General features: G+C 39.4%; 1 protein-coding gene across 9 annotated transcripts in view; it reads left to right on the plus strand.

Moving 5' to 3' along the window:
* Positions 1-27,168, plus strand: part of LOC106744384 — an 87,016-nt gene that overhangs the window by 32,679 nt on the left and 27,169 nt on the right. For all 9 annotated transcript variants that reach the window (XM_014619091.1, XM_014619098.1, XM_014619100.1 and 6 more), the window contains 3 exons: positions 18,728-18,984; positions 20,860-21,252; positions 26,834-27,087. In XM_014619091.1, coding sequence (XP_014474577.1) covers positions 18,728-18,984; positions 20,860-21,252; positions 26,834-27,087 — 904 coding nt within the window. The remainder of the gene's footprint in view (positions 1-18,727; positions 18,985-20,859; positions 21,253-26,833; positions 27,088-27,168) is intronic.

The following is a 27,168-nucleotide window of genomic DNA, read 5'->3' on the forward strand; positions in this document are numbered from 1 at the left end:
ATTGTTAGGATTGAACGATTTTTGCTTTGATAATATAAATAACATGTTTGCCTCTATATGTATTATTTATATTATTAAAGTCGAAAATTGTCTAATTCTAACAATATTTGTTATTCGATTTATATTTTGCAGATATTTTTCATTAGTTTAGCACTCAATACTCTTTATAAATTCTAATCTAATCATAATCCTTTCCATTACCTGTGGTAAAATGTGATAATGATTCGGTAGTATAACCTGAGGACATTATAATGAATCCTAATTAAGATTCTGATTACCACACAGCGTGGTACCACACATGATCTCTTAAGACCCAATAATACAACTTTAAATGGACCTGATAACCTGTTAATGTCAACATGAGCTGGACCATGGAGTAAATTTCTAATCGGATTTACGAATTCACCTCATGTCGAGTTCCAAAAAAAGTCCGCTTTCAACAGTTATACAAATATACAGAAATCTACCACGGAAGACTCTGCGAGAGGAATTACAAGTGCCGTGAATAATAAGCACAGAGGCTTGCAAATGTAAATTTTTAATAAAATCACTCAAGGACATCGCACTTACGGCGCTTCCCCCGTCATCCCAACTGCCGAGCCCGGATGTATATCTCGCGATGCCGGATAAACGGAGTGAATCATCCCACGTTATCTCACCACGACTCCCATGGCCGTATGTAAATCCCGAACGACTTCCGAACGCCCGTACGACGGGCGTCGTGCCCGCGCATGCCTTCGCGAGGAAACAAATTCCGCGGGCGCTGTTTCGCAGGATCGCATCCAAGAGCTCGTTACCGCGGTATAAATAGACCCCTCGCCTCGTAGCGGATTTAGAATGTATAACCGCGGCCTCGTCAAATCCAAACGATCTCGAGGCTGTCACGTGTGTTGACCTGGATGTTTATTCGGTTCATCGGCGTGGCCAAATATCGCTGTTGCCTAGCCTAGCAGGCGATGGAAACGCGGGATTCGATGCGACGTTAATCCGCCGCATAAACAAAGGCCGACTGTCATGTTAGCGCACCGGCGGTTAAATAGTAATTCCGTTTTCAGCCGAATGTTTAAAAACGAGTGTAGTGGCCGCTCGGAACGGCGTCGGGAACGATCGCATCTTTGTGACGGCAGCGACAAATAAATCCAATCGGGAGCCCGATTGTAGACCGCGACCATATTATTACCCATAATATAATTGACGGTTTATCATGATTTTGTTGATGATTTTATTACACCCACCAACCAAACATTTATCACTTTTCATGACTTTACAATCATTCAGTAACGTCTGTTATTCTATTAACATTTCGCGTGTCTAGATTACATTTATTCCTCGCGACACATATCGTCTCCACGGGCTCTTGCTTTTGTTATATGAAACAATAATTTAGACCGTCAAGAATTGTATCGATCTCTTTGTGAACAAACTATTTACGTCAGACCCATATCAGATGCCAGATTTACGATACAGACTCTGTATATTCAGGTAGCTTACTAGCCCAGCAGTAATCATACATCAGTAATGTAAACATCAAGAATGAATTTATCTTACAGTTGTCGATATTGATTATATATATGAGGTCTGTTCAAAAAGTATCGCGAATTTTGTGTTTTATCAAAAATTATTTATTTATTCATGAATATCTATTTTGTCTCCTTCAAAGTAATCCCCATCAGATATTATACACTTGTGCTAACGTTTTTTCCAATCCACGAAGCACTTCAAAAAGTCATTTTTTGTGATCTTGTTCAGCTCCTCCTTCGATGCCGTCTTTATCTCCTCAATCGTAGCGTAGCGTCGTCCTTTCATGTGCCTCTTCAGTTTCGGGAATAAAAAAAAGTCACAGGGAGCCAGGTCTGGGGAATACGGTGGCTGCGGCATCATTAGTGTGTTGTTTTTGGCCAAAAATTCGCGCACAAGCAACGATGTGTGAGCAGGGGCGTTGGTACGAATTTCGCGGCGACCCGTCTCATGCCCAAATCATTAGTAAAAATCGAATGGCACGAGCCAATCGATAAGGTCCTCAGCAACTTCTCTAACGGTGATTCGACGATTGGCCAATACTATTTTCTTCACTTCATCAATGTTTTCGTCTGTTGTTGACGTGCTCGGGCGTCCGGCGGTGTTTTGTCGCCGACCGGCGGCACGCACATTTTGTAGTATGTTCACACCACGCATGTTTGACACTTCTCCATCCTCTGACAGCACACTCGACTAAAGAAACCGAGCGACACATTATCGTCGGGCCTCGGTCCCTGTCAAACGATTCGCCGCTTGTCGATATCTCCGCGCAGAAAAGTCATAGCGACATACAACAAATTGTGTTCGAAAGCTGAGACTATCCCGTTCCCGATGAAGGGGCGATCGTGTTTCTACGTTGTCGATTCATTTGATGGTACATCAAGCAATCAACCGTTTTCACTTCGAATCAAAAATAGAGCCCATAAAAACACGACTTCGATTCGAGCGAGTCAGAGAGAAATAAGAGAGAAATGAATTGTAAAATATAATCTCCCGTTTATAATAATAATAACTTTATTGATAACTTATTAGTTATTTATAATATAAGAACAAATTATAATCTAAGCTTTATAAGCTGTTTTCTCCCTAGCTTATGTTTTCGTTTTATATTCATCATGTGAATATACAGAGACTTGTTATATATACGATCTGATTCAATGTGCTGCGACAAGAAAGTTTTCGATGACATTTACGTTCCTCTGATTAATCGCGTTGATGATATTGCCGTGGAAAACTCAATTCTACAACTTACGAGCCGTAAGTAGGCACGTATCTATTTACCGGTAATGGCCCAGTAATAAATTACAAATTCTTCGACAATGATTGATCGCTTACTGATCGGAGCCAAACATTGGCTATATTATAACACTCTGTTGTATATCGGGTGTAAAATTTCACGCTACTACGATCGTCACGATTAAATCCACGCGTATAAAAAGACTTGATGCGATATTATATAAAGAGAAAGCAATCAATTTCATCGCAACTTCAGGTCTGTAAAAGGTGTCCCCTGTTACCTGGGCCTCAGGTCGATCTTCATCCGCGTAAATTTCGAGAAGTTTGATGATCGAGAAAGAACCGCCGGCGGCGTGTTCCATAGTTCGCGTGAGATCAAGTTCATCGAACCCGCGACTCGGCATCAAAGTCGCACCCTTGATATGGCCGCACGAAGCCTGTTACACCGTGCTAAGTTGACTTTCGAGTCGAGTCAATCGCCGAGCGAGAACACAGGCGTCCGAGCGGACGATGTTCGCGAACTCTCCCGATCTCTCTCGCGACACAGTCGTACGAGAGAAATACGACGTGAGAAATATTTAATAAAGAAAAGAGTCAGGTTGCCATGGTAACAGCGAAGCGAAGGTAGGCAGTCGAGCCGGCAGGCCAAGCAGGCCAGGCAGGATATTGATTCACCCCACCTGAATTCAGGTCAATCCCTGACTCAACGTATACGTAGGAGCGCGCGAACTCTCCATTTCTACCGTTCGTTGCTTCGCTCGTTCATTACCGTCTCCTTCGCCTTCTTTCCTTCTTCTTTACTTTTTTTTCTTCGCGACCATCCTTCCTTCCTCCCTTCTGTCCCCGCTCGAACCCCGAGCGCAATCGCGTGTGGTAGGTGCGCGTTAAAGCCGGGACCGGGCCGTTTTGTTATTATGGACGCGCCTCATCCAGGTGACTGGTCGTAGAGGCGACCTCTCCTCGACCATGCGCACCATATCGCCTTCACGCTCGGGCGAGCGAGAAAATTTATGCTGAATCGTTAAGCATCGCCGACCTGTCGCGCTCGTCCACTATATTAGTCCGGATTACATCGGTGATCGATAACTTATCGCCGCGTATTTCGAAGTCGATCCTTCAGCGGACAATTAATGTTCTCGCTGAGTTCGGCCGTTAAACCCTGTAAACACCACGTTTCCTCTTTAATTGCGAGAACGCGTGCTTTTAGGGGTATTATTAATAGAGATTCGAGTCTGTGAGAGAGAGTTGACGATACGGGTAGGAACCCGTATCGAAGATACGGGTAGTCGTAAAGATATCTAGGATGCACGGAGATTACTTCACAATCGGTTGTAAATTTCACAAGGAACTCTGATCCGCTTGTCAAATTTAATAAATAGCGGCGGAAAAGTGCCCTTCGCGCTTTTCGCGTTTTGCTTGCGATCTTTCAATTTCCACGCTGAAAGAAAAAATATTGTATTGAAGTAAATATTCATTAAGGAGTATTAAAATTATTATTTTGGATAACTGGTAATTATTTGGATAACTGGTAATTATTTGGATAACTGGTGAATTATCTCGGTTAAATAAATATTACTTGTTGTTTATTCGTTTTCACGTCACTTTCTGTTTGAAATACTTTTTCACTTAAAAAGCCATCCAGATGTTTAAACAAATGGCAAAAGAAAGGAAAATAAGAGGATTGAGGGGGAACTTCGCATTTATATTCTGCTAAGTTATTTACAGTTTATTTTACAAACGCAGTCTAACATCATAGGGCTATCATAGGGTAATAATATACCGCGTCTATTTAATAACGCCGGCTGTTTAATATGCATTTTTCCATCACAACGTCAATTTCTTGGCAGAATTTGTCAGCATTTATAGTTTTACCCTTTTCAAAAATGCACAATCTTTAGTAGACTATCACACAGACACCAAAATCTTATGTGGATGAAAGCTCGATTTCATATGTTTCGGAGCTTGATCAGTATCTAACCATTGCGCAGAACATCGACGATTGTCATAAAAGATCCACTATTCATCACATGTTACTATTCGATTCAATATTCCTTCCTTATGGTGTCAGGAAAGCAAGAAAGAGTTGATTTCTATACGGCGAAGTTTCATTCTCTCACTTGTCAGTCAGTTCATGTGGTACCCATTTGTCAAGCTTTTCCACTTTCCCTATGGGGAGGCCTATGGGCCTTGAGGTGTCGGGAAACAATCAAATAGTGAGCATAGATGTTATGTGCAATATCTCAAACTGATAAATGTAAGTTGCTTCATGTCATGCAATTATGTCTTTCAAAACTGTCATCAACTACTGCTGGCGCATGGCCGCGAGGCAAATTGTCGAGGTTTGTATCACCAAACTAAAACTTTTCGAATCAACATTTCGTAATTCGATCATTTACAGAGAACCTTCCTCAAAAGCAGTGTTTATGTTTCGTGTTGCCTCGGCTGCACTATGACCAAGTTTGAATTCGAATATTTTCGAACAAGAATATTATTTCTTTACTTTCTATGTAGAAAAAACAGCGATTTTCGCATATAAGCAATGTAATAAAACGTATGATGTAAACAATGAGATAAAAGTGAGATTATACATACGGATTTACATGTGAGGAATATACTTTTTAAATATCACATTCATGCAACGACAGTTGCATGAAAAAAACTAAACCGTTCAGCTGAGAAATTTGAATTATGAAATACGGCCATTTCATCTACAACGACCTGATATATATATATATATATATATATCGATCGAGTGCGAGGAAAACGGTTTGCGCGAGATAAATCCTCCGGATAAAATTCAAGCGTGCGCGCATACACACTCGACGTTCCGGAGTATCTCCTATTTTCACCCTCATCACCTGACTTCGGGATATCGATTTTCAGAGTGCGCCGGGCATATTTCTAAAAACATCCGGCGATACGTATCGATCGAGCGGTGAAAGTAGCAATTTCTCGGCGGCAAAAATTCCGTCACGCGAGATAAAAGCATCTGGGAAATGCTCTCTCATTTTCGCCGGCGCGATCTCACATTCCGCTTCGTTCGCTTGTGTTCTACCGACTCTCCACTTGATCCCGCAAGCACACATCGCGCGTGATCGAGAGAACGAGGATCGCAAGCTCACTCTTCATTATCGCGCTCCAGCCCTCGTGAAAATAATTTACTCGCAACGCGAGCGATTTCGAGGGATTCCTCGCACTATATCGTCGTGTACGCGCAATTCTCGCCGACGTTGTTCCGATGTCGCGACAACGCGGCCGATAAAAATCTTTCTCTTTTGAACAAAACGGCGCGAGGTCGAGAGCGCTCCTCGGTAAGCAGAAATGCAAATGTGCCGAATGAGATAACAGGCGATGCATATCGCGCGCGGTGCTCGCAGCTGGTCGCGACGCGAAAAGCGCGATAGTCACAGGATATCGGCGTGAGATCGATACGAAATATATGGAACGAAGTGTACAGGCGATTTCAATTTTTCTCCCGGCCATATCCATTTTTCTTATCCGCATGTTTCTTCATTAAACCTGTCCTTTCGGTAACGTCGATTTACGACGACGGAGTTATGAGACGACGACAGCAACCAAGACGACGATGGGGACGGTAGTGAAATGCGCGTATATTGTAAAAGAGAAGAAGGCAACATAGATCTTGCCATATTGTTCTGTACGAATGTACGCCGGGGACCCGTTTGGCCGATCTGCACGGCTCCGCGGGAATTGGAAAGTACGGAATACTTATTCTAGCTTAAATTTTTAACGAGCGCTGCATCGAGCCTTCACTCTCTGCGGTCCCTCGCGGCCTGATAATCGCTCGATAGCTCACGGCCAGGTGATCGCCGAAGTTACGAATCGTCCCGCATTGTGTGCGATGTGTTGTACGAGAGGATAAAATGACGACTTGACCTAGATAAGACTGTGAGTGTCGTATTTCGAGGAAACTGTCTTTCGTTGAGACGGATTCCATCTGTCAAGAACAGCAGCGCCGCGAATGCTGCAAGTTATGAGAGCATTTATGCGAAAAAGAAAGAGAGAGAGAGAGAGAGAGTTTACAGCGTTTTTATACTTTCTGCAGATAGATAAGATATTATTCTCAAGCAATATTTTCTTCGTTAAACGCATCACGATATTTTGTTACGGATACTTCAGACGGATGTTTTTTCCAGAGATTTCTTCTTTATTTTTTATCTCCGAGACTGCTATGAACTTCTCTCTGTTAATCTTCTTAATATTTCGTATATTCCTTTAATATATAAAATATATTGCTATATTTCGTAATAATATATATATATATATATATATATATAATAAAAAATGTATAAAGAAAAGTTAATTATGCATAGAAATGGCCCTTATACGAGGTCTGTTCAAAAATTATCGCGAATTTTGAATTTCCGCGGGTTACGTATATTCGATTTTCGATTTTTTTGTGGCGTTATGTTGGTACTCATGTCCCTCACTTATGCCGACAAGTTCGGCCATTTTGAATATTCAGTTTATCTTTGACAGCTGTTTTGCTTGGACGTGTTTTGGCTCGTCTTCGATTTTTGCCTATTCCAAAAAATGGATCAAAGAATCTAACAAAATTAAGTGCGCGGACGCATTCCGAATATTGACTGTGGCATATGGTGAAGCTACCTTGGATCGAAGCAACGTTTATCGGTGGTACAAAATGTTCTCAGATTCTTATTTTAGTGAGAAGCTATATTATCACCCCTGTACTTCTTCGACTTATTAGACAATGTTGCCATATTCTTTTATAAATACGTAATAAATATTTCATAACTTTGAATCTTAAATCGATTGAACAACACTTTGTCGAATTTAATCGTTAAATTTTCAATTAAAAATATTGATTATCAACAATGTTATTGTACAAAATGTAAATCGGAGGCCATAATATCATCTCTATATTATAATCAATATAATAAACATAATAATTATAATAAATACACGATGAAAACATTATTCATGACAATATAAAGCAAAATTTCTCTTATTCCGTTGCTTAGAGAGCGCAATTAAAAATTTCAGGTCGCACCGATGAGCAAACAATTATTGACTCAGGTCACCACGGAACGACGCGATGATTAGAATCGAATTCAACATGCGGGCTGTTCGCTCCATCGAACTCGCAAATAGGCTGGTATACGGTAATGAGCGACTGCCATTACGGTGACTCCAATTAACCGGAATTCTTCGCCAGAGGAAATGGTGGCTCACCGGTACGCGCACATTCGCACTGTTCGCGCATGTGTGCGTCGCCGCAATTTTTTTGCCACGGCCTATTTTGCGAGCGCGACCGTACACCGCTCGTAGTCAAATATTCGACAACGCGAGAGTAGAACGGCGACGTAGATAATGCGGCGCCGCGTCACGGACATTTTCCGGACCGGCTTCTCCGCGTCTACGAGTGGAGAGGAGAAAATATCCAGTTTCCGCATGGAAAACGACGTCTTCGTTTCCCCGCTAAAATTATTTCGCTACGCGCAACGTTTCGTGACGCGAAACTATAACACCGGAAACTTTGCGCGAAAACAAAGGGCCAAAGTAGGAAACAGCTTTGCGAGAGTTCAGGCGACGGCTTTGCTCGCGCGCGCGCGAGTGACGAGCGAAATGCGTGTTGAAGGAAAACCACTGCCGAGCCTTGCCACGAGGCTCAATTTCCGAGATTTACTAACATGTACACAACGTAGTCCACCTAACCAGTTTGATTAAAAGCTGAAAGAGGGATTAGCCCGGACTCGGATGCTCTCGGAATTTCGATCGGGAATGGGTGTCGTAATGGCGATACGAAAAAAGTTTATACCTCATATCTCTCTCCTCCTTCCTCTCCGTGCGTTTTATATATACGCGCGTCTCATTGTTCATCCCAAATGGGAAATCGATAGTGTGCGTATTTATTACGCGAGGCCCCGATTTCGACACGCACCATGTGCTACGTATTACTACTTTGTACATTGTCACCAATTATACGTTACTCCGCGAATAACAATGATATTATCATTATCATGTACATAACGAAGCGTACGTATCGTCAGTCTCGCGGTGAATAACATATCCGCGGAGCGAAGTATCCCTCGCGACCTGGACAGAGCGGGTGAATTCGAGCGTTCAAAACGTTTAAACGGTATTATATATGCATCGCTCAGCAAAGTTCCTCCGCGGGCAGGCTTCCGTAAATTGACGATTAACCGGTTAAGCGATCTCCAGGGCGCTAATGTAGTCCGCTAACGCAGGATATCAGTGAACAAATTGCACATTATATACGCGGCGATACATCCCGAAACGATAATTCCACCGTAGCGTCGGCTTACATGCTAACGCAGGATGTCTTAATGAGGGCGATATTGCGCGCGCGTAAGGTCGCCCGTCGTTTAAATCACCATCAGCGGGTGCCCAGCGACGGGGGATCGATACACCCGTATTTCGTCATAATTACGACGGCTTCGTTTTCGTCACGAGTGACGCACACGCACGTGTACACGCGCAGTGACGCGCGTTCTACGTAGAAATCGCGTACAATCGGTCAGTAACTGGTGAAGTACCAATTCAGTACTGAAATACGGACTTTACGTTACGATACAAATGCCTTGAATAAGAAAGTGGGAGATACTGATAATGCGGAGCCTGAATAACTCAGTAGCAGGAGCTGTCGCCTAGCAAGCGGAAGAGCTGATCCCACATTAAGAAAAGGATTGGTAATAAATTACCAAAATTTGATTAAATAGTCAACTGTTAAAACAAGTCAACAATTAAAAAACCGTTCTTTTAATTTTTCCGTGAAAATAAATCGAACACATCCGTGGAAAAAGGGAAAACGGGTTTTTTGCATTTTTCGAAGAAAGAAACCGAAAATCTCATGGAAAAATTTTAAATCTGATTTTTCTGGGCCTTTAAAACTATAATTTCGTCTAAATTGTTTGGTTGCTGCAACTAAATCATTTAGTATCATATACTGTGCTGTAGTACCATGTACTATATATAATATATACGGAGAAAATATCGTAGAAAAATTAACACAAAATTTTGTTATGTTGGGTCATACCGGAATTATAATTGAATTTATGATGTGTGTTGTAATCAATGTACTTCATTGTACACATCACTAAAAATTACAGCATAATAATTTCAGTCATAAATCTGGAATAGTTCAACATTAAAAAATTTTCTTGGATAACTTTTATTATTAGGTGCTTGAATTAATTCTCGCTGTTGACTGATAGAGGTCAGTAGTTGTGCTATTTCAACATGGCCGAAAGTGACTGTTGATGTACTGTTGATATATGAAAGTATTGTCAATAGACTTTAATAATCAGAGTGTGGTTAGATCTTTGTGCAAAGAACACAATTTTCTATTGCATTGAAGATATCGGGTTTCATACCAAAAAGGAGCATTTACGGGAAACATTACTTTTCTGCTTTCATCTAAAAAAATCTGCTGCTAAAAGTCATCGTTTGCTAGTGGAGGCTTATGGGGAGTATGTGCTATCTGAAACAACTTGCAGAGATTTAGACGATTCAAAGACAACGATTTTAACGATTGTGAATGACAAAGAGCGCCCTAATCAGCCGAAAAAGTTTGAAGATGAAGAATTGGAGATAGTACTGGAAGAAAATTCATTCAGTATTGTAACTATATCGATTTCTAGTGTTGCAAAATTGTCAAAAATGTTCGATTCTCAATACTGGGAAAGTACTGATAGTAATGATTAATGTCAGACGCTCAAAGAGCTGTCGGAAACACTAAATGTCGATGAGTCAACCGTTAGCGAATGTTTAAAAGCAATAGGAATGATCCAGAAGCTAGGAAACTGGGTCCCACGTGAATTGAGAGAAAAAGATATTGCAAAACCATGTTTAACCATTTGTGAATTACTGTTTCAAAGACAAACACGGAAGTCGTTTTTGCTTCGAATGCATCCCGGCGAACCATCAACACAATGCCAAAACAGAATATTCATGGAAAGAAGGTCATGCTGTATACTTGATGGGATCAAGTCGATGTAGTGTATTATGAGCTGCTGCAACCGAGTCAATCCATCAATTCTGAACACTACCGACGACAATTACTCAATTTGAATCGAACATTCAAAGAAAAACGCCTGCAATACGCCAGACATGATAAAATTATTCTTCTCCATGATAATGCTAGACCACATGTTGCACCCCCAGTGAAAGAAATCTTGGAGGCATTTGGATATCTTACTCCACCCGCCCTATTCACCAGACGTTGCTCTTTCAGATTACCATTTGTTTCGGTCGATGCAACATGGCCTTTCTCAGCAACACTTCAGTTCTTTCGAAGATATCAAAAATTGGCTCGATGACTGGATCGCCTCGAAAGAACCTGAATTTTTCTATCGCGAAATCCATGTGTTACTCGAAAAGTGGGATAAGGTTGTAGCTTTTAAAAGATAATATTTTGAATAAGATATAATGTATCGTTTTTTTTTTAAATAAACATGAGTTTTTGTAGCAAAAAATAACGAGAATTAATTCAAGCACCTAATACAATATTTTTTTCTCCATATATGATACCAAATGACTAGGTTGTGGTAATCAAACGATTTATTTGAAACTATTGAACCAAATCTTGATAATTGTTACCAAATCCGTCTAATTAAATTGTTACTAACTTAGGTCCTTTTTTTCAGTCTAGTCGAGTTTACTTCTCTCCGATGTTTTTCATCTTATATGACATTAAAGTGAACGTTTGCAGGTACGAACACTCCTGCAATATATATTATGATTTTCCTTTCATAGTATAATCGTGGTGTTAACAATTTTAGAATAATAATAATCATTACTAGGTATCAGTGCTTTCCCAATATTGGGAATCGAAAATTTTTGGCAATTTTGTAACACTAAAAATCGATATATTTACAATACTGTTTTTCGAGTCTTGTCCCATTGCTATCATCCCGATATCAATCGGTATTGACATCTAGTATTGTTCACTAAAAATTAGATAATAGTTATTTTTTACTTGCGGTATCGCGTCAAGATAAGCGAATGGGCGCATCGATTATCAACGCATTTAACGCACCCGCCTCACGGAGAGCCTCTACGCTACTTCTCTCCCCGACAATAATTTATTTATACGCTATTTCATAACTTCTCGAGTTTCAACGTTAAGTATCTCTTGGCAACCAGTTAAGACCCCGTTAAGCCGGAGTGAACTTGAAATTAACTCCGAAAGCTCTTAAGAGGGATCTGAGACCTTTTTATAAACGTGACGTTTCGCTTTTCGAATCTTCCGACGTTGTTATTTTAATTGAGCGCGCTTGCTTTTATCTCTCTTGTCTTTCCCGACTTTTGTGTGGGCGAATATCTAGAATATATTATAATGAATTTTTACTAATAACTTCTAACTTTCGCAACTACAGCGCTGCTATCCAGTTACCGGAACAAAAAAAAAGTGAAATCTCACAATCGCTCGATCACTCCCCACGATCTCGCAAATAATTTATCCGAGATTTACTTCCCTCACTGAGGAGCTCCTGTACGAGCATATCGATCTTCCCCTCGTCGAGCGGCAGACATTTTAATAACGATGTCTATATGACGAAAGCACTCGACTAAACGAGAAATGCTCACAAAAACGAATCGGATTACCTGACGGTAACCCTGGCGGAGCTGAATTCGGAGGCATTAGAACTCGGCTTACCTTATTGGATATCCCGGGTTATCTTGGCCCGCTTCGAGAAATAATGTCACCGCCTTCCCACACCGGTTTGAATTGTTTGACGAGGAAAAACGATATTCGCCACGGTAACGCCGGCGCGGCCTCCTATCTTCCACGTTCGCCGCGCGTTCGTCATAAATTTATCGCAAACTTCTGCCGTGAAATTGCACCACGGATATTGAATTAATGTCCGAGCGCGCTGCAAGATATAAGCCGATTATTCGAACAACCATTCTATTATACTCGCCTATCTGCCGTTTCCGTTAGGCCGAATATGTGCTTACACGGAAAACTCTTTTTATTTTAAATTCGATTACGAAGTGCGCTCTTCCCGTGCGAGTGTATTATTATTAATCGCCGTAAAATGCAGCCCTCTCCACGTCGCGTGACTCTTCTGTCGGAACGATTTATTCCCTTTCAGAATATATCTGACTAGAAATTTATTTCATGGTCCAGCTCGGGTTAACCTTAAGCGATTATCCATCTGAGGTCATACTGGTTATCGGGCTTTAAAAAGTTATATAACGCTACGTTGGATTCATTATAATGTCCTCATCAGGTTATATTATTGAATCTCTATCACGTTTTACCTCAGGTAATGGAAAGGATTATGATTGGGTTAGGACTTATAAAGAGTAGGGAGTGCTAAACCAGTAAAATAGTATTTTATTTTCACAAAAAACGGCGAGAACTTATTCACACTCCCAATATTATATACTAGGTTTGCACAAAAGTCTGTAACAAAAACTAATAATGCAAGTCATAATAGATAAAATGAGTAAGATCCCGAAAAAAACCTGATTCGATAATACATTAGGATAACACACTAAGGTTCTAATATATAAAAGGCGTTGCGTCAATATATTGAGGAGTATATCGGGTTGCCGGTAGTAAGGATACGTGTGAGAGAGTAAGAACGCGCCGCATGAATTCGAACTGGTCGCTCTCACTTTCTCACGCGTGCCACCAACGGCAACCCGGCATACTGCTCAATATGTAACACTCTGCACATTAAGCGCCATAATAGCTTTAACATTTATTAAGCCTAGTGACAATGAAATTTTTCGATCACACGCAATGAATCGACATATTCGTGTACCATGATTGCTGATTATTCTGTGAACCGGCATGGATGCTCCAGAACAACGGTGACGCACGAACATGACGTAAAATATGTCGATTCATTGCGCATGATCGAAAAATTCCATTATCACTAGGCCCAGTAAATGTTAAAACTATTATGGAGTTTAGTGTCTAATTATTATACCTACTTAATTATTGTACCTAATAATTATAAACTTGCGAAAGTCTTCCTTATTCAACTTTTATCAATACATAATTGGATTTACCATAGTAAAGATTATCTTGCGTTCACCTAATTAGTATTTTACAATTTATATGCCTATTAGTAGCAATTTTATGCATTGCAATATCAACATGCCAAATGTGGAAAAAAAGTACCACATCTAGTACAAATGTACCAACTCCGGCAACATTGAATGTGACAATTTCTGATTGGGTTAGCGCACGACATTTTAAAATAATTTTAATTTTCTCTCCGTTTGTTTCTGCCAATGGTTACCGGACTTATCTCGTAGCCAGTATTCCCGACCGCAAATAGAGTGTCTCTTATAATACCACACTGTCAAATAAAAAGGGAAAGCACACTCGTCGCGTCGGAATGTACGTACGCATAAGTCCCCCGAGCCTCGGCGCATTCCGATCCCTAACGTGTCAGCAAAAAATGCGTGTATAGCGACAGATTCGTGTCGCCTTGGCAAGGCGATCGCGACGTACGGACGAAGATATATCGCAAATGACGACAATGTCGCCCCATCGCCAAGGTATACGTTGACGTAACCACGCGACATTCTCTACGCGCTCCTGCCCGTGGTTTCTCGCTGTGGATAATTTTGCGTGGATATTTTTCGCCCAGTCGAAGGCACGACGAGAGATAAAACCGCAATTAATAACGCGGTTAGACAACGGTCAGCATGATACGAATTATATGAACATACATGAATATATTAATGTAATTGAATAATTAACACGATGAAATAATCGCCACAAGATATTTGTATGCCCGAATCGCGTCACTGTGCTATGGTCTCACATCGTATCAAAGAGATATTCTAAAAAATAGGTTGCAGAAAGTTCGACAAGAAAGTCCTCTCAGGTTTAATCCTTCGACTACACACTTCTGAAAAGTCATTTGCACCGCAAACAAGATCATATATTGACCCTGTGCGATTTTCTACATTCCAAAACTGTAAAAAAACTGTGAAAAGAAAGAGATTGAGATTGAGATTGACAAAATTCCAGAATAAAGTGTAACCCTTCTACTTTAATTATACATTGCGACTCTAACGATCGGGAATGGGGAGAATTCACGCACTTCTCTTCGTTATAGCTCTTCAAACACGATTCACCGTGGCTATCTGACCCATAATGCGGTCGAAGGCTTAACATAGTTTAAGTCTCTTATCGGCTCACAAGCTAAGCCTCCCTGTTATCCCTTCCTCCTCTTTACCACACCGACCGCCTAACGCCGCTCCGCAACAAATTACGAGTCTTCTGCAACAACTTTCGCGATGTGATTCTCCCTGACACCGATAAAGAGCTGGTTCATCGAAGCGAGCCGAAGATATCGTCGCCAGGAAGCGAAGATCCTACAAAGGTTACCGCTATCACGACGATAGCGATAACGACCTGTGAGACCCTACCTTTGACGATCCTCCTCTACACGCTCATCGATTCATACTAGCCACAAAAGGAGAAGGATATTTGCCCGCTCTCGCCGAGAGATATTGGGTAAGACGGGAATATTGAATTCACCCTCCCGGCCACTCTAGATACGTCGAAAATAACGTTTTACCATGGCCGATTTCCAGCGAGAAAAGGACGCAATTTACTTCGGCCGCGACAACAGAAGGGCAGAAGAGCCTTTCTCTTCGGTTCGATGTCCATCGGCTCGATCGACGTTCACATCGGGACCGGTGGTTCGCGACGCCTTTGACGAGCAAATCGAATCGACGTGGATGGCAAAGGGTCGCGCGCCATTGCACTTGCATATTGCCGTCGCCGTCGTAAGCCGAGGTTCCGTTGGCAGACTGCCGACGTAACGACATTCACGTCTGGCCTCTAATTCCCATTTAAGTAATATACGCTCGTCTCTCGGCTGCCGCCGGTTTGTCCTCAAATTTATTCCCTCGAATCCGAGAAAAATTCACTCGGATCTGATGGATGTATTACGTATGATGCGTTTCTAATTTCTTTAGGATTTATTATCTCCTAGCACTTTGCGGTCCATCGACGGCATGGTGCCGTCGCGATCTGACGGCATTGATTTTATCGAAACATATGATAAACATATGATGATTTTAGATATCAACATTTGTATAAGAAAAAAAAATTTCAATAAGTTCAAACACATTAGTTAAGCGTCTTCGGATGGCCGCAAAGTGCTAGAAATTATAGGAGAAATGCGATATTATGGCCTCTCATTTATAATCTGTACAGTAATTTTGTTAATAATCGATATTTTTAATTGAAAACTTACGATTACATTCATCACAGTATTGTTCAATCGATTCTAGATTCAAAAATATGATATATGAAATATTTATTACTTAGGACGTTATTTATAAAAATGTGGCAATGTTGCATGATAGATCGAAGAGGAACAGATAGTACTAATATGGCCCCTTGCTAAAAAATTTTTTTTAATTTATTTTGTTTAAAAAACAATGTTTTGTTATATATTTATTCAAAGTAAATTCTTAGAAGGAACAACGATAAATATACCCTTACAAAAATATCTCGCCATTTTTACTCCTCACATAGCCCGTTTTTAGTCCGTTTTTAACTTGTTCTATCATTTTTATGCTCGTTTCTTGCACTCTCAGGCATGTGCAATCTATTAAACGAAGGAATATAACGAGTACACACGAATATGCATGAATATTTTTGAAGAGATTCTTTCGACAAGTCTTCAATATTTATTTTTCAGCTGATGAGTGATAGCGTGTGAATATTTTCCTCTTTTGAATCAATTTCGTTTCACTATGGAAAAAAGCACGTTAAAAAATCATGCATTTACTCATGCTATTTCAAAGTGTGCAATATGAATGCTTGTGAGTGTTAAAACATGTATTTTGTATATATAAAAAAATTTATATTTACCTCAAATTTACACAGCACTATACGTGTTTATCATTCAGAAATATAATAGAACGTTAATACCATTCGGATACCCGTGTGCAATCCACTATAACCACTCGTTATTACGGAAAAGTGCCCCTTTCCTAAAAACGGGGTCATATTCACTCAGTCAAGTGCATGCTTACACTATGCTTAACCAACAGTTTTTGCGGGCTAAAAACAGCGAAATATTTTTGTAAAGGTAATGAATTTTTACTAGATATTAACTTACTTCTTACTTCTTAGTTACAAAATGTCAGATATTTTCTATAAAACGAATAGACTTTTAAACTTAATTGAATTATTGACTTTTCGAATAACTATTTCGATATAAAAATCTTGAAATAGAAATCATATTAAATCTATTTTAGTGGAGGGCCACATTAGCAAAAATGCCATGCTATTGTTTGCATAACTCAAAATGTGTAGAGCAGAATGAAATGTTAAATAACGAATAAAACATTCAAGTGTACATGTATTCGTGTGATAATATGCTCAAGTTTAAAAAGACTGAAGAAGTATAATTAAATGCTGAAGTGTGCCTTGGAAACGTTTCGAAATGTTCGGAAGTAAAAATGTGTATAACAAATGTCGGCTGTTATATATCGGCATATTGGCATCACTACATAACGGCAGGCTATTATGATTCCATAAGTAATTACTAGAATTCACCATCTAATAGTGGAAATATTAAGACTCCGAAATAATCGCTGTAAATTATTTAATAACGTCAGAAACGAGAAAACGCATATCAAAATTTTTTGCATAATACTTTCAAATAAAAAGATGTATCCAGAAAATGACATTTATGATCGATTTAGCAAACTTATAAAATTAGATGAACGCTTTTCTTTTACTCAAACAGTCAATAAGTAGTCGTAAAATTAACATTGACAAAATCACAAGAAAAGAAGAAAAGAAGATTCCATGTCAAATTAATTTTTCGACTATTTATTGATTGTTTGAGTAAAAAAAATGTTCATCCAATTTTACAAGTTATTCTTGGTATGCGTTTTTTTCGCTTCTAACGTAATTAAATAAGGTCATAATGACTACTCTGGAGTCTTAAAGGGAGCTATAACTTTCACAAAAGCTATAATCCTATTGCCTCCTCTATATTATTCAGCGTCCGAGTGTTAGGAAAAGTGTGCGTATATATATTTTGGATTAATGGCTTACAGGAATGCAATCGCAGTTTTATTCTAAGGCTGTTAATCTTCGATAGTTTTGAAGTTTCAAAGTTTTGAAGGAAATTTGAACTTTCAAATTTTGGTAAGGCGAAGTTTCAAAGGTTCATTTTCAAGGATCAAGTTTCAAAGTTTCGAAGAGTACAATCTTACGAATGCTGTAGATTAAATCCTGCATGTCTATATTTTACTCAGAGAATATTGAGATATGTTGTAAATGAATGGATATACCATACAAATATTATATACTTAAAAAATCTCAATTCCGATGTTTCGAAATATCGAAGCTCCGATATTTTCGAAATTCGAATAATAAACACCGAAACTTCGGATCTTCGGAGATTCGCAGGTTGAATGTCAAGCCTTTAAAAGGGAACAGTAATCCTATTTTATATTTGAATGTTTCTTTCACTCTTCAATGCATTCTAAAACCGTATCGTAACTTAACAATTACTTTAATTATTTAACTGATTTTTTAAATCGAGTCTCATTTCATAGTGGTGAGATATTTTTCACTAAATGAGTCATTGGGTCTGTTGTTTTTCATTGAACCAGTATACACTTATAGAACTTAAAAATAGACGGATACACAATTAAAACTTGGTGAAAAAAGAGGAGAAGAGAAATAGTACAAGTTATTGCAGCCAGTTCAGCGAGGAAGGAACAGACCTATTATTTTATATGGATTAGATCAAGCGTAAAAGGAGATCGAGAGCATTCCGCGTGTTCCTTCATGCTACAGAGTTCTTCGCGACATGTTAATTACTAACTTGTCCACGAAGACAAGCTTCCAAAGAGTTAAATTCCCACAGTTCGCTGTACTTCCCGACCGAAACTTCGCTCACCGTCAATCACGGTAACCGCTCGTGCCGTCTGATTAATGCTTCCTCCTATGTTCCATGAACAGTCTCCGAGTTCGCCCAGGAGTTGGGCGCCGCGATGGAGAGCCATTCGGCGAACGTGCGACGTTTGGTCGACGAATTTCGCAGTCGATCGGGCGACTCACGAGTCGATACCGGTGGTATGCGACGCGTCTGGGAGAGCCTGCTACGGCAGGTCGAGGCGGACGCGGTCTCTCATCTCGATCTAGCCGCGGTCCTGCAGCAACAATTGTCCAGGCCGACGTTAGAGGCGAGCTTTCATCGGAAGCTACAATCACGAAAGGTAAGCCCGCCGCACAATCGAGGAATGGCAAACCGCACGAGCATCTAAAGCCCGGCGATAAATCCGCGATGGCGTTTTTACCACGGAGTCTCATAGCTTACAAAATGAAAAGCCGAATGTCTCGAAAGAGATTAATTCTATGTTTCCCGCATAGAAATTATCCCAGATTTTCTCATGTACAGCATAGATTCTGATCAACACGTTCTGTACCGGATCGTTTTACGAGACCTTCAATTCACACCACGTGTGCCGAAAACGGTGCACGATATGGAGCTTGATAAACGTTATAATTATTTAATTTATAAATTTTTTTGTGTGTCAGAAAGTTTTTATTATAAAAGTGAATATTCAAAGTATAAAATGCAGAATAAAACAGATAAATTTAGTTCCAAACTAAAAAATTGAAGAATAACAATTGAAGAATATAATAACAAGCAAGTTTGTAGAATAAAATACACGAAAGAATAGAATAGATTAGACGAAATTAAAAAAAACTACAGCTTATTATGAAATAAATAAAATATAACTTTTTTGAACATTTTGCGTTTATAATCAAATGGTATGTGATGTATTTTATTGAAATAATCTATATACAGAAGTACGATTTGTTGGGACAATTCTCATAAAATGTTATTCGTTTTGTTTTGGCTTTAGCATTTTCGGTAATCAAATTTTTAACATTTTATTTAACATAACAATTGAAAACTTATTATTACGCACAAGTAAGAGTTATATTTTGGCCTGGCAACTATTTATAATGTTTCATCTCTTAAGTGTGATCTTGTTCAACTAACTTATTCATCTAGCCATTATCCAGCCAATAGGAGAAGTGCGCGTTACATTATTGGCGACACTAATAGCGACACTTATACAGAGTATCCCAGATCAAAATGAAAAGTATCGTGAGGACTAGAACACATTGGAGTGAACAAAAGTCCTCTACCATTTTACAAACAATACGTAAAATTTCAGGTTATTAATTATCGAAAATGACCACGTATAGAAGATTTTTTTAATTAATAACTAAAAAATTTGCATATTATTTGCAAAATGGTAAAGGATTTTTTGTTCAGAATAATCTAAGTATATGACAGCTGTTTTGCTTAGTGACAGATATCAGTATATTAAACTTTGTATAGAAACTCGAACTTTGAATTTGTCGTTAGATTACACAACTATCATACTTGCAGATTAGGTGACTGAACAAAAAAGTCCTTTACCATTTTGCCAATAACACGCAAATTTTTGAGTTATTAATTAAAGAAGCTTCTATACATGGCCATTTTCAATAATTTGGATTTTTAATAACAAAATGTTGCATGCTGCAAAATGATAGAGAATTTTTGGTTCTCAATCCGTTCTACGTTTTCGCGAAGTTTGTCCCTGTTGATCTGGAACACCCCGTACATAGACAGAAATTTAATATCCCGTGATAAGACACCCTCGATTTCTAATAGAGCATTAGTCCCTAACCATTCAGTATAACGTGGCTTTACATGTTTGTGACCTTCTCACCAGAAACAGATATTCATTCATCCTCATTGATCTATTCCGAATCACCCATTCCCTTGTACACGTACATGGAATACCCGCATTAAACGTCATTACCATATTACGATATTGCAATCGTCATTCCCCACAATTCTAAGGCGCTCCGCTCGCGAGCGATAAGACCCGTCGCAATCCGCGGGGGACAAGTTTACCGCAGTTACCGAGAGCAACCGGCGAAGAGCGGGAACCGCCGCTGCGTTCGATTATTCGATTCCAATATCGCGAACAGAGGTGGGGCGTTTCAATTCGCGCGCCCGCGTGCGTTCTCGCGCGCTTCCCCTTCCACCATCCGCAAATTGATCCCTGTATACGCGCTGCTCTCAGGTATTCGCCCATCGCGATGCATACGAGCAAGTGGTTAGCAAGACGGAGGAGAAGTTGCAGCGCGCCAGATTGGATTACAAGCGCGCCTATGCCGCGCTACTAACCAACGACGGCAGCACCGAGCAGGAATTGAAACGCGCTTACTTGGAGTCGCACAACGCTTACATCTTGCAGCTACGCGCCACCAATGCTATTACCGAGCGCTATCAGTTCCATTGTCTGCCGGGGTTGCTCGGCGAGATTGCGGAGGTCTACGAGGAACTTTGCGGATTGGCCTGCAAATGCGTTGCCGGGACCTCGGAAGCGGCCGGAGAGCGCGCCGGCGAGCAGACTAAGCGTTATCAAGTCGTGACGAAGGAGGCGCAGGCGGTTATTCCATCGAACGATTTGCAGGTTTGTTCGCGCTTTACCAAAACTTACGACCTCGTAAAGCGACCACGAAACGACTCCCCTCCCTACCAATATCCCATGGGAGGGAGAGAGGGGAAACGAAGGGGGATGCGATTTGAACACGCGATCAGCCACGAAATAACGTTGTAATGTCATGCCCGACGAGCCACGCGAGAATAGAGAACGCATGAACAATTTATCTGAGAGATTTTCGTGGGCATCACGTTACGACGAAACGATGACGGCACATATGCCGTGGCAACGCGCCCGTTCGCGTTCCTTCGTGAAACAGGATCGCTCGAAAATTAATTCGGATCACGACGTCAGCCTGTCGGACCAGATATCATATTTCTTTTTGACTGTTTTCTTATAGTTATTTATCGGAGTTGTGCGCATGTTGTATCGCGATAATTGTTGAAACTGTTATGTATTTATAGATATTTTTATCTATTTTCTATAGTTAAAATGTCGTTTGTGTAATAACTCGCATATGAATAATCTCATACTCTCGTTTGAAAAATATATAAAATTAGGACAAGAAAAAATATATATACATTTAAAATTCAGCATTGCAAAATATTGTAGATGTAGAAAATAATAATAATGAATTATTATCAGTATGCATGACAATATGGAATATTTACACAATATCTCAAAACTATCATACAATACTTCAATAACGTATTCTGAAGTTTAATTAAAGCCGATAATTACATACAAAATTGTCGAGATTTTTACTATAGTTTCCGAATTATAAGCAAAAATTTATCGGAAAATGAAGATTTATAATATGCCATTGAAATGCTTTCATTTTTACTACATTTCTTGTCAGAAATCAATGCGATTTACATGTTACGCACGCATTATGTAATATTACGCTTTTTGAACGTTAAAATTATATACTCACTACTTCCTGTTGAAGTTCAACGACGTCCAGCCAGGTGAAATCTTCCGTTATGTCCCAAACTGCATCCGTCCAGTAGTCCAGACTCGGATAATCCAGTCATGGTTTCCCGCCGGTCACTTTTTACCCACTTTGCACTCACGACCGTACTTGATAGTTTTAACGACATTTAACGATTTAACGAAAAATTAAGTGATGACTGTGATAAGAAAAATATCGATACCAGTATTCTTTCACGAAAATCAGACAATAACTGGGATCCTCTATACAACGCGTCTTAAAAAAAGAGTTTTTCTATTTCCTCGTTCAAAAGTTTTCGATGTAACGGTTTTCAAACAAAAGTTTACCCGGTCACGTTCTTATTGAGCAGATTATATTTGCGTATCTCGAAAAGCGTGTAAAAAGTGAACCGAACCGAATATGACGTTTGCGATAAAATTGAGAGAAAGAAAGAAAGTAAAAATACATCTCGCGGACGATTACGCTTTTTGAAAAATATGTTGCTCGTTTTATAAGAATTCTAATTTCGAGAACAGATGAATATACGTTTTGAATTTACTAGTAATTTCATTAAATTTATTCAGATTGTAATGTCATTTCAATAGTCACGGCATGAATCGTGTATAAAAGTCGGTAATGAAAACAATGAAATTAAAATTCACAATCAAAGTTCTCACGAGTTCCACGCGCAATTCTGATGCGCATTATAAATTGCTCGAAACAATTAAGAGATTACACTGAATTAATAATGCTCTTGAATAATTCTGTAGTTTAAATCAAATGTAACTAGAGCTATAACATTTATGTAAATGTGCTTACCGGGGATTAACAGCGGATATATTTAAGCAAAAGAGGTATTTCATACTTTATCAGATAATATGAGCATTTAAGTAAACGATCCCTCAGTTATTTCGTGCAACAACAGTTTAAACGGCACATGAACACATCTTCAGAACTACAAAATAAATCGTATTGATCTTCTCGAGATTCTATAAAACCGTCATCTTAATTCTTTATTCCCAACACCTTATAGTTTCTGTACCCGTTTCTATGATGTACCAGACACCGTGAACTCAGAGTCGGCCGCGTTCTGCTACAGATCGGAACACAAGAAATATAACTTTGTTGATTAGATTTAGAATCTCAACAAAAGAATGCTCGTCAGTCCGCTTACGTTAGCCCTTTGCCATTGTAATTCGACAATATTTACTCCGACGACATTTCGGTTTGCGATCGCAAGGAGTATAGGTTTGTAAACTTCATCTAACCTATTTTCAAGCCGACTCGGTTCCTCCAATACGCTATCGAAGTCCACGAAATCCAGCACCCTTCGGGACAACGTATATCATCGTATGTTGTCACAAACTCCGTCAAAACTGTAACACACGATAGGTTCCCTAATCGGTTACAACGGTAGTAAGGTTATGCGATTGAGTGAATTAAGAATACGATAGTTCCGATTGTCATTTTTTTCATTTTCAGATAAATAAATTACAGTAGTCACCTTATTGAATTATATGATGTGCTTTTATTGTTCACGATGACGACAGTTCGATAATCGTGACGCGAATAATTTTTGTCAGTTACACTGATTTCGATCGCGCGAACGAATTAAAAAATCACGGAAAACGTCGTACGATAGATACGCACTGACTCGCCCACGTCAGAAACTGTTGGCGAGTTTGGCGAGCCGTGACCGCGCGAGGCCGCCCGATCTTCATATGACACACACGTAGATTTGAGTGTATTCGTTAGTATTTTTTTGTGCAGTGAGTATCTCAAAATTATCGTACAGTCTCTAGTACTCAAATGATGTATCCCGGAGGTTAATTAATCCTCGCAAAGGAAGGTAGGAATCATTCATGACTCCAGCAAGACTTTTATTTATTATATTATTTAAAAAAGTATATTCCTGCTTATTTATAATCTTAAAATTCTGGAAAAAAACCATTTTCCCTCATTTTTCCGCAGATTTTTGTTTTTTATATCTTTTTACGGAAAAGAATAAATGTGGCATGTTTTAACAGAACACACATAAATTTTTCTAAATGACTCCAGCAAGACTTTTATTTATTATGTTATTATAGTATTTAAAATGTATATTCCTGCTTATTCATAATCTTAAAATTCTGAAAAAAATAATTTTTCCGCAGATTTTTGTTTTTTATATCTTTTTACGGAAAAGAATAAATGTAGCACGTTTTAACAGAACACCGTGCATTTTTCTAAATGAATTTTTATATCCTTAGGATTGAAACCGAAAAAATTCGTGAAAAAATGGTCTTTTTTCGAAAATTTAAAATATGCTGTATAATTGTTCCATATGTTTTTTGTGTTTTTCCTTTGTTTTAATCCACTAGAATGCATATTCATATATTTGGGTCATGACCTATTTTTCTGTTCTCTTTCTTACAAGGATTGAAAAATCCGAATACGAGAATATTCCCACAACGTGCTATCGAAGTGCGACACGGCTTCGAAATACGATATCGCGACATTCATCTCACATACAAAGAGCAACGAAGAGAGAGGAGCGAAGAATTCGTTGATATTTGCGATATCCGTCGTCGAGTTTCCAAACGGATCGTCGTGACGGAACAAAAAGGCGCGATCACGTCCGTGCCGGTGTCTTCCGCGCGGTCAAATTTCCCAGCATGTACCGTGACCGACGGCTACGACGATGCATCCACGTCAATCTCACGCTCGATATGACAATCGAGAGCGATCGATCGCGCATAGATTCGGCGACGTCAGGCGAGCGACGATATGGCTATTCGTACACCGGACATATTGATCACGCATAGCAAATAGACATTCCGGGCGTATATCCAATTTCGGCAACGAGGTATCTGCTGGCGGATTACAATCGCCGCTATTCGGAAGAGGGACGGTGAAAACAGGCGGTCTGATTAAAGTCGGCCATACACCATGCGGGAGGCACGCGTCGGGGATATTGGTCTTCTCGAGAGTGCTCTCGCCTGGCCGGTTAACTCGTCCGGCTGACCAAGCGCGCTCGTATTCACTGATTCGGCCTTTTCGAATTTGTCAGAGACACCGATATCCCGTTCGCACCGAGCTGCACTACACTTCCACGTTCTGAGAAATGCGCTCGATCTCAGATAGCACAAAATATTCTATAAATATTTTTGTGAAATATACGTATGCTCTTAATTCCAAAATATTCGAATCGAATATTCTCTGAATATACATACATATATAGAGTATTATACATATATACATTATACATATATATATATATATATATACTCTGATGCTCTACACATATTCAAGGCCCATCAAAATCGATGAGATACTGTTTCGACTGTTCCCTTGTCAGTAAGAAACATTAAATCAATCTTTTGAAAGATTGATTTTATCATGTGGATCTCTTCTAAACATTTTGACATAATATTTTATACATTTTCTCAAACTGTTACTTGATGATATAATATTCCTAAATTTTTAAATCATATTGTAGAAATATTATTTCTAATGTTCAAGTCAAATATTGTTAACAATGATGTTGCCCTAGTAGTACAATTCATCGACGATACATTGATCTAATATTGGTTATATTGACATTTATTGGGGCGTATTAAACGAATGTTTTCCACTATAAAGTCAAACCTGCAGAAGCAGATTTTGCACAGTACCTGCTATAAATTTTGTTGATAGCTTGCTAACATGATAACAGATTAATCTATTATCAAGCTCTGCTAGCAAATCCTGTTATATTTCTATCAGCAAGCTGTCGAAAAAATTTATAGTAGATACTATGATCTGCAAAAGCTGCTTTTACAGGTTTAGTTGTTTGATTCTATATTGGGCAATACTTATTCAATATACTCCCAATGAATGTCAATTGGATCAATGTGTCACCAATGAATTGTGCTACTAGGATATATACAACATTCAGAACTACATATGTGAAAATGTTACACGTTATAAAATATAATTGTAAATAACGTTGTGTTAATGATCTTTTGTTTATTGGGTATACATTATGACATATTTAGTTAATTGGAACCTGAGATCTGCGCATGCACGCGTGAGACTGTTTTCGTGTGTCTTTTAGTCTCAGGAGTTCCTCACATATTTGCAGCATTCAATGAAATATTCTATACATTGAACATTTATAATAGATTATTTGAATATACTAAGAACATACTATGAACATATAAGAGTGTTTAGAATATTTTATAAATATACATTTATGCAGATATTCGTAACGCATATATTGATACTGTATACTGTATATTCGTAACAAATATTTATAGAACATTCGTAGAATATTCCTGTGCTATCTGGGATTATTCGTACAAGAACGACGGCGATTTCGCAGGTAATACGAATCGTGCGACACATTTTTTCTCAATCCCCGAAGTTGCGTCGCACGTGCGCTCGTGATATTGTCTCGCTAAAACTTGTAATTCTAGATACTCAATACATGATCTGTGAAAAAATACAAGCGTGTTTCCTGCACTCGAAATATCTCGTATTTGTCGGTGTCAATTTATATTGCCACACGTATTTTTATTTATCCCGTTCGATCGATCTCCGCGATGATAAAATTTGCTCGATTTTCGCGCCTTCGTATTTTTGTTTAATCGCCCATACCTGTGATTTATATGTGCGCAATAGGACGTATCAGAATCAAAGGGCAATGTGGTGTTATTAAAGGTCTTAGCGCGAAACCTATCTGCGAACACGACACCACGGAAGCCGCCGCGGCGCTTGTACGTCGCGCCGGCACCACCCGAACAAGTGCCGATGGAGAGAATCAGTCAGGTACCCATGCTCAGGGACGAACTGGTACCAACCGGCACCAGCACGCTCCCACTCATGGAGGATCTACGACACGAGTACGACAGCCTCACCCAGGAAATAGGTCGCCTGCAAGACGCTCTCGACGCCCTGGTGCGAATGCAGCGCAAGTACGTGCTTGTATTTTATAACGCGTCCCTCCGAATCGAAATTTCAGTTCTACATTAAGTCTACTTAGTTCTATATTTAAT

This window comes from Dinoponera quadriceps, unplaced genomic scaffold (genome assembly GCF_001313825.1).
Source record: "Dinoponera quadriceps isolate SergipeBrazil2010 unplaced genomic scaffold, ASM131382v1 scaffold777, whole genome shotgun sequence".
NCBI lineage: Eukaryota > Metazoa > Arthropoda > Insecta > Hymenoptera > Formicidae > Dinoponera > Dinoponera quadriceps.